The sequence below is a fragment of the Bubalus kerabau genome, chromosome 4 (assembly GCF_029407905.1).
Source record: "Bubalus kerabau isolate K-KA32 ecotype Philippines breed swamp buffalo chromosome 4, PCC_UOA_SB_1v2, whole genome shotgun sequence".
NCBI classification, from domain to species: Eukaryota; Metazoa; Chordata; class Mammalia; order Artiodactyla; family Bovidae; genus Bubalus; species Bubalus kerabau.
Window position 1 is genome coordinate 151,609,134 of NC_073627.1, and position 14,773 is coordinate 151,623,906.

At 46.5% G+C, this 14,773-nt stretch overlaps 1 protein-coding gene across 2 annotated transcripts in view; it reads right to left on the reverse strand.

Moving 5' to 3' along the window:
* The window catches only part of IPPK (inositol-pentakisphosphate 2-kinase), a 54,208-nt gene extending 47,341 nt beyond the window's left edge, over positions 1-6,867 (reverse strand). For both annotated transcript variants that reach the window (XM_055579053.1, XM_055579052.1), the window contains exon 1: positions 6,526-6,867. In XM_055579053.1, coding sequence (XP_055435028.1) covers positions 6,526-6,606 — 81 coding nt within the window. In that variant the 5' untranslated portion in view covers positions 6,607-6,867. The remainder of the gene's footprint in view (positions 1-6,525) is intronic.
* Between the last annotated feature and the right edge of the window lie 7,906 nt (positions 6,868-14,773).

A 14,773-nucleotide genomic window follows, 5' to 3' on the forward strand; every position in this document is an offset into this window, starting at 1 on the left:
ACCAGTTGTGAAGCAAACAACTCCTTTCCTTTTAAACATCTGAAACTAGATGTTTAAAGTATATCTCCTTCATAGTGTCTAGGATAAATGTTAAGAACATGAAGAGAAAGGAATGAAACTAAGAGGGGCTTAAGAAGAGTTTCTGCATGGTCCGGGGCAGAGGCAGCTCTTCCCTGTTCCAAAGTAGGACAGGGAATCTTAGTGGGGCCCACACCTCTTCTGCCCTTTAGGATAGAAAAGTGTGGTGTGCTCTCTTGCACCTTGAAACACTAGATGAAAACCAAAGATTTCAACAAGACTGAAAAAGTCAGTGAATGGAGAAATGACACATATAAAGACACACACACACATTAAACGGTCTCAAAATGTATATAACACTCCATTTACAAAAGAAGGAGATGGACTTGCCAGGTGGTCCTGCCAACGCAGGGGAAACAGGTTTGATCCCTGATCGGGGAAGATTCCACATGCAAAGGGGCAAATAAGCCCATGCACCACAACTATGGAGCCTGTGCTCTAGAACTTGCTCTAGAACCCAGGAGCCGCCACTACTGAGCCTGCATGCTGCCAACAACTGAAGCCTGCGGGCCCCAGAGCCTGCGTCCTGCAAGGAAGAGTAGGCCCTACTCCTTACAACTAGAGAAAGCCCACACACAGCAACAAAGACTCAGTGCAACCAAAAATAAATAAATTTAAAAAGAGTAGAAAGCATTCAGTGAGGGTCCCAGGCCATGGTGGGGGAGGACTGGCATGTTATGTGCCAGGACCTAGGACGTGCTCTTTGATCCCCCCTGAAAACCCATCCAAGTCATCCGAATATCAAGACATCAGCAAAGCCTGGCTCATAACAGCTCTAAAAGCACAACCATGTGAATGTCTGACAGCACAGGAACTCCGGCTGCCCGGTGCTCTGCAGCCTTGTGTGTGTGTGTGTGTGAAAAAGTATCTACATATTTATGCTGTAGAGTTGAGAGCAGAAAAGGCAATGGCATCCCACTCCAGTACTCTTGCCTGGAAAATCCCATGGACAGAGGAGCCTGGTAGGCTGTACTCCATGGGGTCGCTAGGAGTCGGACACGACTGAGCAACTTCACTTTCACTTTTCACTTTCATGCATTGGAGAAGGAAATGGCAACCCACTCCAGTGTTCTTGCCTGGAGAATCCCAGGGACGGGGGAGCCTGGTGGGCTGCTGTCTATGGGGTCGCACAGAGTCGGACACGACTGAAGTGACTTAGCAGCAGCAGCAGCAGCAGCAGAGTTGAGAGAAAAGGCAGGAAACAAAAGCAGACAGATACCATTCTTAAGTATTCAATAAAAACGTGTTATAGAAGGAAGTGCATCAAATGTTAACAAAAATTATTTTTACTAGTAGGGAAATGCTGGATGCTTTTTACTTTCTTCCTTCTAATATTCTGTATTTTCTGGGATGGTGAGAGGAACTAATGATTGGCATTAAATAGAAATAAAAGAATACAAAAACAATATAGTAAGAGGGTCACCTACCCATGTGAAGCCCAAAGGAGGAAATTCGTGGGTGGAATTAAGACTCCAGGACCTCTCGGCAAAGGTAAGGTATGATGTGATGAGCTGCTGAAGCCTCACTGCTGGAGGACAAGCTTAAGTCAAGTCTTCCTCCAGAGTGAGGATATTACCCAGGACAGCACCCCAAGAAAACCCCAGGGAAGCAGAGATCAGGTGACTTTCAAGGGAAAAGGAGACAGATAAACACAGCAACAGAAGAATAGAGCCTCAGGGTGCTGCCCCAAGCACCCCAAAGTGGCTCAGCTCTGCTTCTTGGTGAGGCCACCACTCACAGACACCCCACCAGCCACTGTCCGGATCTTCCAGCAGAATACCTAGGACAGCATATCAGGCCAGGCCACTTGCGCCCACTAAACAACCAGAAGCACACCGCAGTTCCAAAAGAGGGATAAGAGGGACAAGGGGTGGGACAGTGTGCAGCTGACAGCTTCAGGCAGAACAGATGGAGGGTGAGGTGAGACACTCCACAGGCAGGAGCCCAAGACTCTGAAGGGAGGCCAGACAGGAAGTGGGGACAGCAGGTGCCTGGACTAGGAAGGGCACTTTCCTTCCCAAGTTTCATCTGTCTGTATGGACCCACAGCTGCCACAGGCCTGAAGCAGACACAGACACGAGTTATGAGGTGGGAGACAGGAGGGTGGAGGTGTAAGCCCAGTCGGCATTTACAGGCAGGACACCCAGGGACTGCGGCAGAAGAGGTGCTCAGAAGGTTTCTAAAGGATGGAAAATCCAACAGCAAGAAGAGAAGCAGAATGTTTTATAAAGACAAACCACAAGTTCATGGAAAGGACAGTGAGGGTGACAGAGAAGCACCCAAGTCCCAGGGGAGGCTTTGAAGTCCCAGGCCCTCCAAGGCCACATGGTGGCCACAGAGCAGGTGTCCAAACAAACCAAGGGGTGGGTGACCCAGTGCTGTGGTCTCGTCCTTCTGCAGCACGGAGAAACTTTGCTTACCTTCCTGGTAAAAGGGGCAGCTGTTGTCCTGACTGAGTTCTGACTGAGGACGAAGAAGGTTATCCTCAGGGTGGGGGAAGTGACCATGCCACCTTAGGATACCAGGCCTAGACTAGCAGACCTCCAAATGCCAGGAAGGCAGAGCTCAGCACTCACCAAGGCCAGGATTGAAAACCACCAAAGAATGTCTTGGAAGAACCAAATCCTAACCATTCAACTGCAGGTGATCCCAGGAATAAAGACAGGGCTACATGCAGAGTTCTTCAATGAGACGTCACCAAGAAAGAAGTCTCATCAGCTTTATCAACCTGTGTGAATACCATTAAAAACCTCAAATACAGAATAAGTTACTTGTTTAAAAAAATACTATAGGCAACAGAGCATTAAAATATCTAACTTTCTACTAGATTCAGGAGAAAATTAAGCCCAGGATTTGGGAATATGTCTTTAAAAAAAAAAAAAGAACAACTCTTACTTGTTTCCAATATCTCCATTAAGAAGTATGATCTACAAATCAGAAATCCTAAAACACAAAAGAGAAACACACAGCCCCTGACTGGTTGAACCCCACATCTTCGGGGCCCACACAAATATCCCAGGGCATCAAAACAATTGCAGAAACAATCTGAAGCCCAATCAGAATCTTAGAAAGGACATAAACCCTGACAGATCAGGAACAAACTTTTGCTAAAAGATCTCAGTTGCCAAGTCTTTCATGTTACCTCTGTCAATAAGGAGAAAAACATCACAACAGCTTAGTGTGATAAAGGGAGTTGGCCCCTACTTCCCCTGCATCCCAGAGGTGAGGGGAGCTGGGGGGCAGCTCAGTCCCTGGGGAGGAACCTCTGCCTGGCCTGCCCTGGGTGACTTCCCCTACTGAAGGCACTTAAGAGATCAGGTGATAAACCAGTCTTACAGTGACCTTCACAGGACAGGCCACCAGGCCAAAACCAACAAGACCAAGGTGAAGAAGGGTCACTGCAGATGTAAAAGCAACACCACCCGGAGAGAAATCCAACGTGGCAGCAGCGCACTTGAGGGCTGCCCTGGGCTTCATGACCATGACTCAGCATGAGCAGAGGTACCATTCTCTAGAATGAGTGACAGCACCTCAGGCTGCAGTAGAAAACGAAAGTATGTGCCCACAACGGAAATGCTCTTGCCTCAGACCCCCCACAGGGTTAGTGCCGGGGACCCCAGGCACTAGCATACAGAGCCAAGTTGGCCATAGCCTTTGAGCACAGCAGAGGGCTGGTGCCAGGGCCAAGGGCCAGTGCCTGGGAAAAGGTTAAATTGCACAGCCGGTCCCAAGGATGCTGAGCACTGGGCCATGGGAAAGTTGACAGCAACCTGTCAAGAACTGGCCTACCATTCAGTCATCTCTTACTGCTCAACCCTGAACACATCCTCACACTACAGCCCTCCTTGGGCCTGCACTTAACTCCTCCATATCCAGGTGGCATTTTCTGCAAGTCCTGTGCTCCCAGAAGCCTCCCAAGCCACCAGGCTGGAAGACTGACTGTGTCTCATCCTATGTTCCTTCACTACAGATGCCAGACCTTAGGACTGGCTGGCTGAAGGTATGTCAGGCTTTGACACTGGAAGGGACAGGGGATGGACTCGTCACTTTTTAGTTCAGTTCAGTTGCTCAGTCGTGTCTGACTCTTTGTGACCCCACGGACCGCAGAATGCCAGGCTTCCCTGTCCATCACCAAGTCACGGAGCTTACTCAAACTCATGTCCATTGAGTCGGTGATGCCATCCAAGTGGCCAAAGAATTGGAGCTTCAGCTTCAGCATCAGTCCTTCCAATGAACACCCAGGACTGATCTCCTTTAGGATTGACTGCCTCATCACTTTTTAAGGAACTTTCAATTCTGAAAGTAGATGATGCCCTCTCTGAGGAAGTGACCATCTCCCAGTCTGAATGAAGCCTGGTAAGGGTCACACTCTACTTCAGAATGAATGAGGTGGGTCTGGAGAGTCCATCCATGGGAGCAGGAATACATGTTCTCACTCATCCACCTTCTTCTATCCCACTCACACACACACCCTCTCCTTGGGCACAGTGGACCCTGAAAGCTGCCTTCCAGGGCTCCCTCTTCCTTCCTGGTCCTCAAGGCCCAAGCAAAGCCTAAAGGCTTCTCAATACAAGGGGCATAATTCTCCCTTTATTCAGTGTGTTCACTTGGTGGGAACATTTTCTTACAAGACCGCTTGTGATCATAATCTTCAAATGATAACAACCACCAAGCAGGAATGAGCACAGTAACAAAGATTTAGATTTAAAATAAAGAATGAAGAGAACAGGTAACAGAGTAGCCTGATGACTCCATCTAAAGGAATAAGAAACATGACCTTAACAACCAAAGCTGGGCAACAAGGGAAGGGGCAGCTGCCCTAGAGAGCGGACACATGCTTGTCAGGGACAGTGGAGAAGGCATCTGAGTGCCCAAGGCCCGGTGTCCTTTTACTCTGAGTCTGGAAATTGCTCCTTCATCTGATGCTATTTTTGAAACTCAGCTCATTAGCTAAAAGAAGTCTTAATTAGCTTTACATAAAATGAAGATATACCATGTAGTCTTACTGAGGAACAGGAATATGAATATTTGAATTGTGAAAGGATGCAGGGGGTCACACAATATTCAAACAAAAGGGACTCATGCTGGACTATCCGGGGCTTTGCACAACCCTGAAACACAATGAGGCCCAGCAGACTGACAGAGAAGAGCGGCTTCAGGTTAAGCCTTGTCAATTATTAATTATCCTAAAGATCTTCAGCAAAGCCTGCAGTCTCACTTCTTCAGTTTCCCAACAGTGCTAATGGGTAACAAAACGCAGAACACAGGGGCCACCTCGGTAACTGCAGCTTATCCTACAGCTGCCCCAGGGCACCCAGCTCAGGAACAACAGAGCAGGACATCACTCAGCTCCTGCGCCAATCACCCTGTAGGAGCTGTTGGGCTGGGTCAGAGCTCCTAAACCCTGAGCCAAGTGGGGATGATAGTTATCACTTGCATAACTTGTCCAGCTCATCTTTCTAGCAATTCCGCAAATGGGATTCTGTTACCAGTTCCACTGGGCAAATGCAGAAACTGAACCTAAGCCAGGCAGTGGTAGAACCGGGATTCCTCCCAGCTCTATGTAAATGCAACTCCCATCCTCTTAAGCCCTCAATGACACCTATTGGTTCCTCCCCCAGCCCAACACATTCCTGCCTGGTTGAATCAGACAGCAAGATGTCAGAGAGATCCGGGGCCTTTACACAAACTCACAAGCTTCTCTTCCTGGATTCAACTCACTGAGAGTCCTTACTGCATTCTCTGAATCTCTCATCCTTACTGAATAAAGAAAGGGAAATTCTTTAAATTCTAAAAGATTCTGGAGAAGAACCTGTAGATAATGCTCCACTGACATTAACAACAGCAGTAGGAGAACAGCAATTCCCTGCATTTCAGAGGCGTAACTCCCTCGGTGCTTGGGGAGTTCAAGCACTCTAAGCACGTTGCTTCTTCCTCCGGAGTTTGCCCGTAACCTCTATCTTGCCTAAGATTACACCGGGCGTCCTCACCGCGGCTGGGCAATCGGAGGCGGTCCCGTGTGAGACTAGGATGGGGGGCGTTGGGAGGACACGAAACAGACCCAGGGGGAGGAGATAACACTGGAGGAACTGGGAACCGATCTGGATGGAGGGGAATGCTGGGGAGACACGGCACCAACCTAGGGGGAGGAGGAGAGCGCTGGGGAGACGCGGAACTGATCTGGGGGAAGGCGGTGACACAAAGCGGAGGCAGAACCGACCCGACAGGGTAGTGATGCTGGGAGGAGGCGAAACTTATCTATCCGAGAGGCAGTGACACTCGAGGAACGCGCAACCGATCGGGAGAAGGGCTGCTGGGGAACCGATCGGGGGTAGTCGGTGCTGAGGGGATGCAGAACCGACCTGAGCTGAAGGGGCTCTTGGGGGACGCGTAACCCCCTGGGAGTAGGGTGAGGGCCCTGAACCTCGCCGACAGGCCACCGCTCACCTGCGCATGGGCCACCACTAGGCTCTTGTTGCCTTCACCGTGGTACCGCCATTCATTCTCGTCCATCTTCCCCTCGTCCATCCCACGGTGCGGCCGTGGAGCCTTGCGGGGCCGCGAGCTGGAGGCCGCTGGTTTGCCTGGGCACCAGCCGCCGCCGACCGGGCAGCAGCGCCTGTCACCTGCCACCTCCACTAGATTCAGCGCCGGGACTCGCAGGCGCGGGCCACCGGAAGCTACGCCCCCGAAGCTACCACTGCCTAGCCGGGCAACTTCTGGGCTCACGCCGGCTTCTCATCTATCGTCCACTGAAGCAAGTGGGGTGGCGGCCATCTTAGGTACTGGCACAGTGACTCACTTCCGGAGCGCGATCTTAGGAATCTGAAGGTTTCCGGCCTGGGCCCGGAAGTGAGGCAAGCGGGAGGAGCCGGCGGCTCGCGGGCGTCCAGAAGTGGCAAGCTGGTGAACGGGAGTCCAGGCGGGTTGTGGGTGGAGTTATACTGGCGGGCTAGCAGCCAAGGGGGTCCCAGCTGGGGTAGGAGCTGGGGATGGGGCGGTCCAGGTGGGCCTGGGGTGGGTGGTCTCTAAAGCTGGAGACCACTGGATCATGAGCCTCAGCGTTCTTTTCTGTAGAATGGGATAAATTTCTCACTCATCGGATTGTTAATATCTGATGCAGAATCACACCAGTAGCCCCAGGAAGTAGAAACATTGTGGTCCACACCTTACAAATAAGGATACGTGGTTTAAAGAGGCAAGTGGACTCCTAAATGGCGCTCTTGCCAAAGAGTTACCTGAAAACCTGGGTTTGCCTTTTGGTGGGTGTCAAGCCGAAAAGTAGGAGAAGGAAGGATTTATTACTTTCAACAAGTAAGGAGATCCACGGGGATCTTTCCCAAACCAGTGTCTCCCCAAATCGGACAACTGAGGAAGTTTTAAGCATAAAGGAGCTTTGGGCAGTCAGAGTGCAGACTTCCGCTGGATGAACTCATGAGAGGCAGAAAAGGTCTATATCATCCCTTGTTATCCAGCCACTAAGTCGTGTCCTACTCTTTGTGACCCCGTGAACAGCAGCATGCCAGGCTTCCCTCTCCTTCATTATCTCCCAGGGTTCGTTCAAACTCATGTCCATTGAGTCAGTGATGCCATCCAACCACCTCATCCTCTGTTGCCCCCTCTCCTCTTGCCCTCAATCTTTCCCAGCATCAAGTTCTTTTCCAATGAGTCTTTGCATGAGGTGACAAAAATATTGGAGCTCCAGCATCAGTCCTTCTGGTGAATATTCAGGATTGACTCCTTTAGGATTGACTGGTTTGATATCCTTGCTGTCCAAAGGACTCTCGAGAGTCTTCTCCAGCACCACAGTTCGAAACCATCAATCCTTCAGCACTCAGTCTTCTTTATGGTTCAACTCTCATGTCAATACATGATTACTGGAAAAACCATAGCTTTGACTATATGGACCTCTGTCAGGAAAGTGATGTCAAGGCTGTATATTATCACCCTGCTTATTTAACTTATATGCAGAGTACCTCATATGAAATGCAGGCCTGGATGACTCCTATCATCCCTTTGGTCCCAACTTACCTGGCACTTCAGAATAATCTTCACTGCTGAAACAGAACTGAGAGTCTTTAATACTGATAAAGTATCTTTCCTATTGTTACTTTTCATGCCTGATGACATTATTACCTTAAGATTATTATTACTGAGACCTGTTCAAGGGCAAGAGTTGTGGTCAGGCTTAGATAAAGAAATGGCTTATGCCAAAAATGGCTTCTTCTATGTCAAGAAAGCCATGCTTGGTTTTCTTTCTTTGGGGACTCCCTACCCCATTTGCCTACAGGAGGAGTAGGTTTCACTGAACCTTGAGGTATACACTTTAAGGAGGAGGTTTGAATTCTGCCCTTGCCACTTAATGACAGTGAAACAAAAGCCACATCTCTTCCCTCTCCAGGCCTCAGTTTATTCCCTGTTGACATGATGATCTCATAGAGGTGCTATGAGGATTAAATTAGATAAGTGAGTCTCAAACTCTTACTCTCAAGACCATTTTAAACTCTAAAAAAATGACTGACAAGAATTCCCTGGTGTGGTGCAGTAGTTAGGACTCTACACTCTCACTGCCAAGGGCTGAAATATAATTCCTGGTCAGGGAACTAAGTCCCACAAGTCATGTTTTGTTGTTCAGTTGCCCAATTGTGTCCAACTCTTTGGGACCCCATGGACTGCAGCACGTCAGGCCCCCTTACCCCTCACCATCTCCTTAAGTTTGCCCAAGTTCATGTCCATTGCATCAGTGATGCTATCCAGCCATTACATCTTCTGACACCCTCTTCTCCTTCTGCCCTCAATCTTTCTCAGCATCAGGGACTTTTCCAATGAGTCGGCTGTTCGCATCAGGTGACCAAAATACTGGAGCTTCAGCTTCAGCATCAGTCCTTCCAGTGAATATTCAGGGTCGATTTCCCTTAACATTGACTGGTTTGATCTCTATGCTGTCCAAGGGACTCTCAGGAGTCTTCTCCAGCACCACTGTTTACCATATTACAAATTTATATTATAATATGATGTTTATCATAAAACAAAGCTCTAAAAATTATTTTCATTTTAAAGCAATAAACAGTACCTTTTTATTTATTTTTTATGGAGGAGAAAGTGTGGCTTTATTACTTTGCCAGGGAAAGGGGGAACACAGTAGGCTAGCGCCTCAAGAACTGTGCCGCCCCTCCCCTGGTTAGTAGGGAGAGGTTGCATAGTCAGGTAAGGCTATGCCATAAGGATCAAGGAACATTACCTTTTTAAAAAGTGGTATTTCCCCAAAATACAAAGAAGAGTGGCAACTGTTTTACAATTTTGTTGCAAATCTCTTTCAAGTCTGGCTCCCTAGAGGATAGCCATAGTCTCACATCTGCTTCTGCACTGAATCAGTTGCTAGAGTCGAAGTGAAGTGAGAGGAAGATCCCCTGGAGGAGGGCATATCAACCCACTCCAGTATCCTTGCCTGGAGAATCCTGTAGACAGAGGAGCCTGGTGGGCTATAGTCCATGGGTCACAAAGAGCCGGATGTGACTGAAGCAACCTTGCACTAGCAAGCATGAGGTGAAGTGAAAGCTGCTCAGTCGTGTCCAACTTTTTTCGACCCCATGTATAACAGGAGGCAAAGGAGCAGGGCACAACTTTTGAAAGAATGACGTAGCCCAAGGACACAACATAAACCAATTAGAATCAAATGGGTCCAAGATGGCAGAAAGCCAACTAGACCTTGATCCTTAATCAGCAAGCTAAATGACACACACAGAGGGGCCATGATAGTCCCAAGACACTGTCAAAAGACCAAGGAGTGGGCAGTGGCTCAATTCCTGGAAATCTCCAAGCCTTCCTCAAAATGGATGAAATAAACCAAACCTCCCACTCATCAGCATATGAAATTCAATTCAGTCCCTCAGTCATGTCCAACTCTTTGTGACCCCATGGACTGCAGCACACCAGGCTTCCCTGTCCATCACCAACTTCCGGAGTTGCTCAAACTGAAGTCCAGCGAGTCGGTGATGCCATCCAACCATCTCATCCTCTGTCGCCCTCTTCTCATCCTGCCTTCAATGTTTCCCAGCATCAGGTTCTTTTCTAATAAGTTGGCTCTTCACATCAGGTGGCCAAAGTACTGGAGCTTCAGCTTCAGCATCAGACCTTCCAACAAATATTCAGGACTAATTTCCTTTACAATTAACTGGTTTGATCTCCTTGCAGTCCAAGGGACTCTCAAGAGTCTTCTCCAACACCACATTTTGAAAGCATCAATTCTTTCAAAAGTATCAATCCACTGCTGAGTTTTCCAAATTTGCTGGCATACTGAGTGTAACACTTTAACAGCATCATCTTTTAGGACTTGAAATAGCTGAGGTGGAATTCCATCACCTCCACTAGCTTTATTTGTAGTGATGTTTCCTAAGGCCCACTTGACTTCGGATTCCAGGATGTCTGGTCTAGGTGAGTGATCACACCATGTTTATCTGGGTCATTAAGATCTTTTTTGTATAGTTCTTCTGTGTTCTTGCCACCTTTTCTTAGTATCTTCTGCTTCTGCTAGGTCAATGCCATTTCTGTCCTTTATTGTGCCCATCTTTCCATGAAATGTTCCCTTGGTATCTCTAATTTTCTTGAAGAGATCTCTAGTCTTTCCCATTCTATTGTTTTCCTCTATTTCTTTGCATTGATCACTGAGGAACTTAGGAAGGCTTTTGTATTTCTCCTTGCTGTTCTTTGGAACTCTGTATTCAGATGGATATATCCTTCCTTTTCTCCTTTGCCTTTTGATTCTCTTCTTTGCTCATCTATTTGTAAGGCCTCCTCAGACAAGCATTTTGCTATTTTGCATTTCTTTTTCTTGGAGATGGCTTTGACCACATCCTGGACAATGTTACAAACCTCTGTCCATAGTTCTTCAGGCAGTCTATCAAATTTAATCCCTTGAATGTATTTATCACTTCCACTGTAGAGTCATAAGGGATTTGACTTAGGTCATACCTGAATGGTCTAGAGGTTTTCCCTACTTTCTTCACTTTCAGTCTGAATTTGGCAATAAGGAGTTCATGATCTGAGCCACAGTCAGCTCCTGGTCTTTTTTTGCTGACTGTATAGAGCTTCTCCATCTTTGGCTGCAAAGAATATAATCAATCTGATTTCGGTGTTGACCATCTGGTGATGTCCGTGTGTAGAGTCTTCTCTTGTGTTGTTGGAAGAGGGTGTTTGCTATGACCGGTGCATTCTCTTGACAAAACTCTGTTAGCCTTTGCCCTGCTTCATTTCATGCTCCAAGGCTGAACTTGCCTGTTACTCCAGGTGTTTCTTGACTTCCTCCTTTTGCATTCCAGTCCCCTGTGATAAAAAGGACATCTTTTCTTGGTGTTAGTTGTAAGTCTTGTAGGTCCTCATAGAACCGTTCAACCTCAGCTTATTCTGCATTAGTGGTTGGGCATAGACTTGGATGACTGTGATACTGAATGGTTTGCCTTGGAAACAAACAAAGATCAATCTGCCATTTTTGAGACTGCACCCAAGTACTGCATTTCAGACTCTTCTGTTGACTGTGAGGGCTATTCCATTTCTTCTAAGGGATTCTTGCCTACAGCAGTAGATATAATGGTCATCTGAATTAAATTCACCCATTCTAGTCCATTTTAGTTCACTGATTCCTAAAATGTCAATGTTCACTCTGGCCATCTCCTGTTTGACCACTTCCAATTTACCTTGATTCATGGACCTAGCATTCCAGGTTCTGTTGTTTACTGCATCGGACTTTACTTCCATCACCAGTCACAACCACAATTGGGCTTTTTTTTTTTCACTTTTGCTCAGCCTCTTCATTCTTTCTGGAGCTATTTGTCCACTCTTCTTCAGGATCATATCGGGCACTTACCAAGCTAGGGACTTCATCTTTCAGTGTCATATCTTTTTGACACTGTGGGTTTTCTAATGAAACACAGTTCCATTGATCAGTGTCTGTTTTTATGACAGAAGCATATTGGTTTTTTGTTTCTTCTTTTGCCGTGCTGCACAGCACATGGGATCTTAGTTCTCCAATCAGGGATCAAACCCGCATCCCTAACAGTGAAAGTGTGCAGTCTTAACCACTAGATCACCAGAGAAGTCCTAGTACCATGTCATTGTATCTTTGTAACCTAGTTTGAAATCAGGAAGTGTTAGTCCTCCAGCTTTTTCTTTCTCAAAAATACTCTGGGTACACAGGGTTTATTGTGGTTCAATACGAATTTCAGATTTTGTGTGTGCACGTGTGTATGTGTGTGTGTGTGCATGTGTATGTGTGTGGAAAATGGACTGGAACTTTAATAAGAGATTTCACTGAACCTATAGTCTGCTATGAGTAGTATGGATACTTTAAGAATAATTATTGCAAACATAACACAGGATTTTCTTTCCACTTATTTGTGCCTTCTTCAATTTCTTTCATCGGTGATTTATAGTTTTTAGTGTACAGGTCTTTTGCCTCCTTGGTTAAGTTGATTTGCGGGTATTTATTTTTGTAATTTTGCTGTTTTGGGGGTGTATGGGGGCTTCATGGCTGCACGTTGGTCTTCTCTAGTTGTGACAAGTGAGGTCTACTCCCTAGATATGGTGTGTGGGCTTCTCACTGTGGTGGTTTCTTGTTGCAGAGCATGGGCTCTAGGGTGTGTGGGCTTCAGTACTTGCAGCACGTGGGCTCAGTATTCGTGGTACTCAGGCTCCAGAGCACGGGCTCAGAAATTGTGGCTCACAGGCTTAGTTGCCCCCAGGGCATGTGGAATCTCCCAAGACCAGGGATGGAACCTGTGTCTCCTGCATTACCAGGCAGATTCTTAACCACTGGACCACCAGGGAGTCCAATATGTATTATTTTTGATGCTACTGTAAATGGGATTTCTTTCTCAATTTCCTTTTCATATTATTCATTGTTAGTATATGGAAACAAAACTGATTTTTGTGTAATGACTTTGTATCCTTCTATTTTGCTGAATTTATTAATTATAACAGTATTTTCTGTGACAATTTTCATTTTTTTACATATGAGATCATCTGCAGAGAAAATTTTACTTTATCCTTTCCAATTTGGATGACTTTTCTTCTGCTGGAACTTCCAATTCTGTTGCATAAAAGTGGTGAAAGCAGGCTTCCTTGCCTCGTTCCTGCTCTTAGAGGGAAAGCTTTCAAGTCTTACACCACTGCGTGTGGATTTCATATGGCTTTTTATTATGATGAGGTAGTTCCCTTGTGTTCCAGCTTGGCTGTTTTTATTGTGAAAGGATGTTGAATTTTGTCAAGAGGTTTTTCTGCCTCAGTTGAGATGATCGTGTGTTCTTTACCTTCATCCTGTTAATGTGGTATTCCACATTTACTGATTATTAAGGTGAACGGTTCTTACTTCCCAGGGATAAATCCCAGTTGAACTTGATGAACTTTTAATGCACTCTTGAATTTGGTTTGCTAGCATTCTGTTAAGAATTTTTGCATCTATCTTCATCAGGGGGTATTGGCTTATAATTTTCTTTTACAGTGTCCTTGTTCAGCTTTACTATCAGGGTAATGCTAGCCCTTAAGAATGTGTGCCACAAAGGAAGTCTTAAGTTGACTCTTTGATCATTACATGTTCTTCTTTGTCTCCTGTTGTCTTAATTAGTCTATTTAGTCTGATATTGGTAGAGTCACTCCTGTTCTTTTATGGCTACTGTCTGCATGGAATGTATTTTCCCATTATTTTAAATAAACAAGTATTTATCTAATTTGGCTGTGTCAGGTCTTAATGTGACGTGCAGGATCTTCACAGTGGCATGCAAGCTTCTCTCTAGCTGATGCGTGTGCTCAGTAGTTGCAGCACACACACACAATTGCCCCTCAGCATGTGGGATCTTAGTTCTCCAATCAGGGGTTGAACCCATGTCCCCTGGGTTGCAAGGCAAATTCTTAGCCACTGGACAACCAGGGAAGACCCTTTTCCCATTATTTTACATTCAACTGATTTTATATCTTTGGTGATGGTGGGAGAAATCAATGCAGTTTGGTAAACAAGTGTATGATAGGTCTGGGTCTCTATTGTATGCTTCCATTTATATAAGTGGGCTTCCCTGGTGGCTCAGATGGTAAAGAATCTGCCTGCAATGCAGGAGACCCAGGCTCAATCCCTGGGTCAGGAAGATCCCCTGGAGAAGAGAATCGCTACCCACTCTAGTATTCTCACATGGAGAGTTCCATGGACTGAGGAGCCTGGCGGGCTACAGTCCATGGGGTAGGAAAGAGTCAAACACAACTGAGCAACTAATGCTTTCAATTTCATTCATGTAAAGTACAGAAAAAGGCACAAGTGACCTGCACTGACAGACTCAGGAAGTTATCCCTGGGAGTGGGCGCAGAAAGAGGAGGGCTTTGGGAGACTGCCTGCCTGCATTTGTTTCTCATCTGGATGGTGGCTGCACGGTGTCCATTTTGGAAATATGCAGCCAATGGACACTTGCTTCACTCTTATGTATGTATACTGCACTTCACAAACACTTTAGGGTAAATAAAACAAACGTGAGTCCTTAAGAGTGAGACGAACAGATGGAATCCCGGTGTGTGTGGGTGCGTGTGCATGTGTGATCAGTGATTCCTACTGTTCTCACGGAGGCCTATGAGGTGGTGTGCTCACAGAGTCCATGCAGGGAGCCTTTTCTGTGGATAAGTTACCATGGCATTGCCTTTCACCTAGAAGGAGGAACTC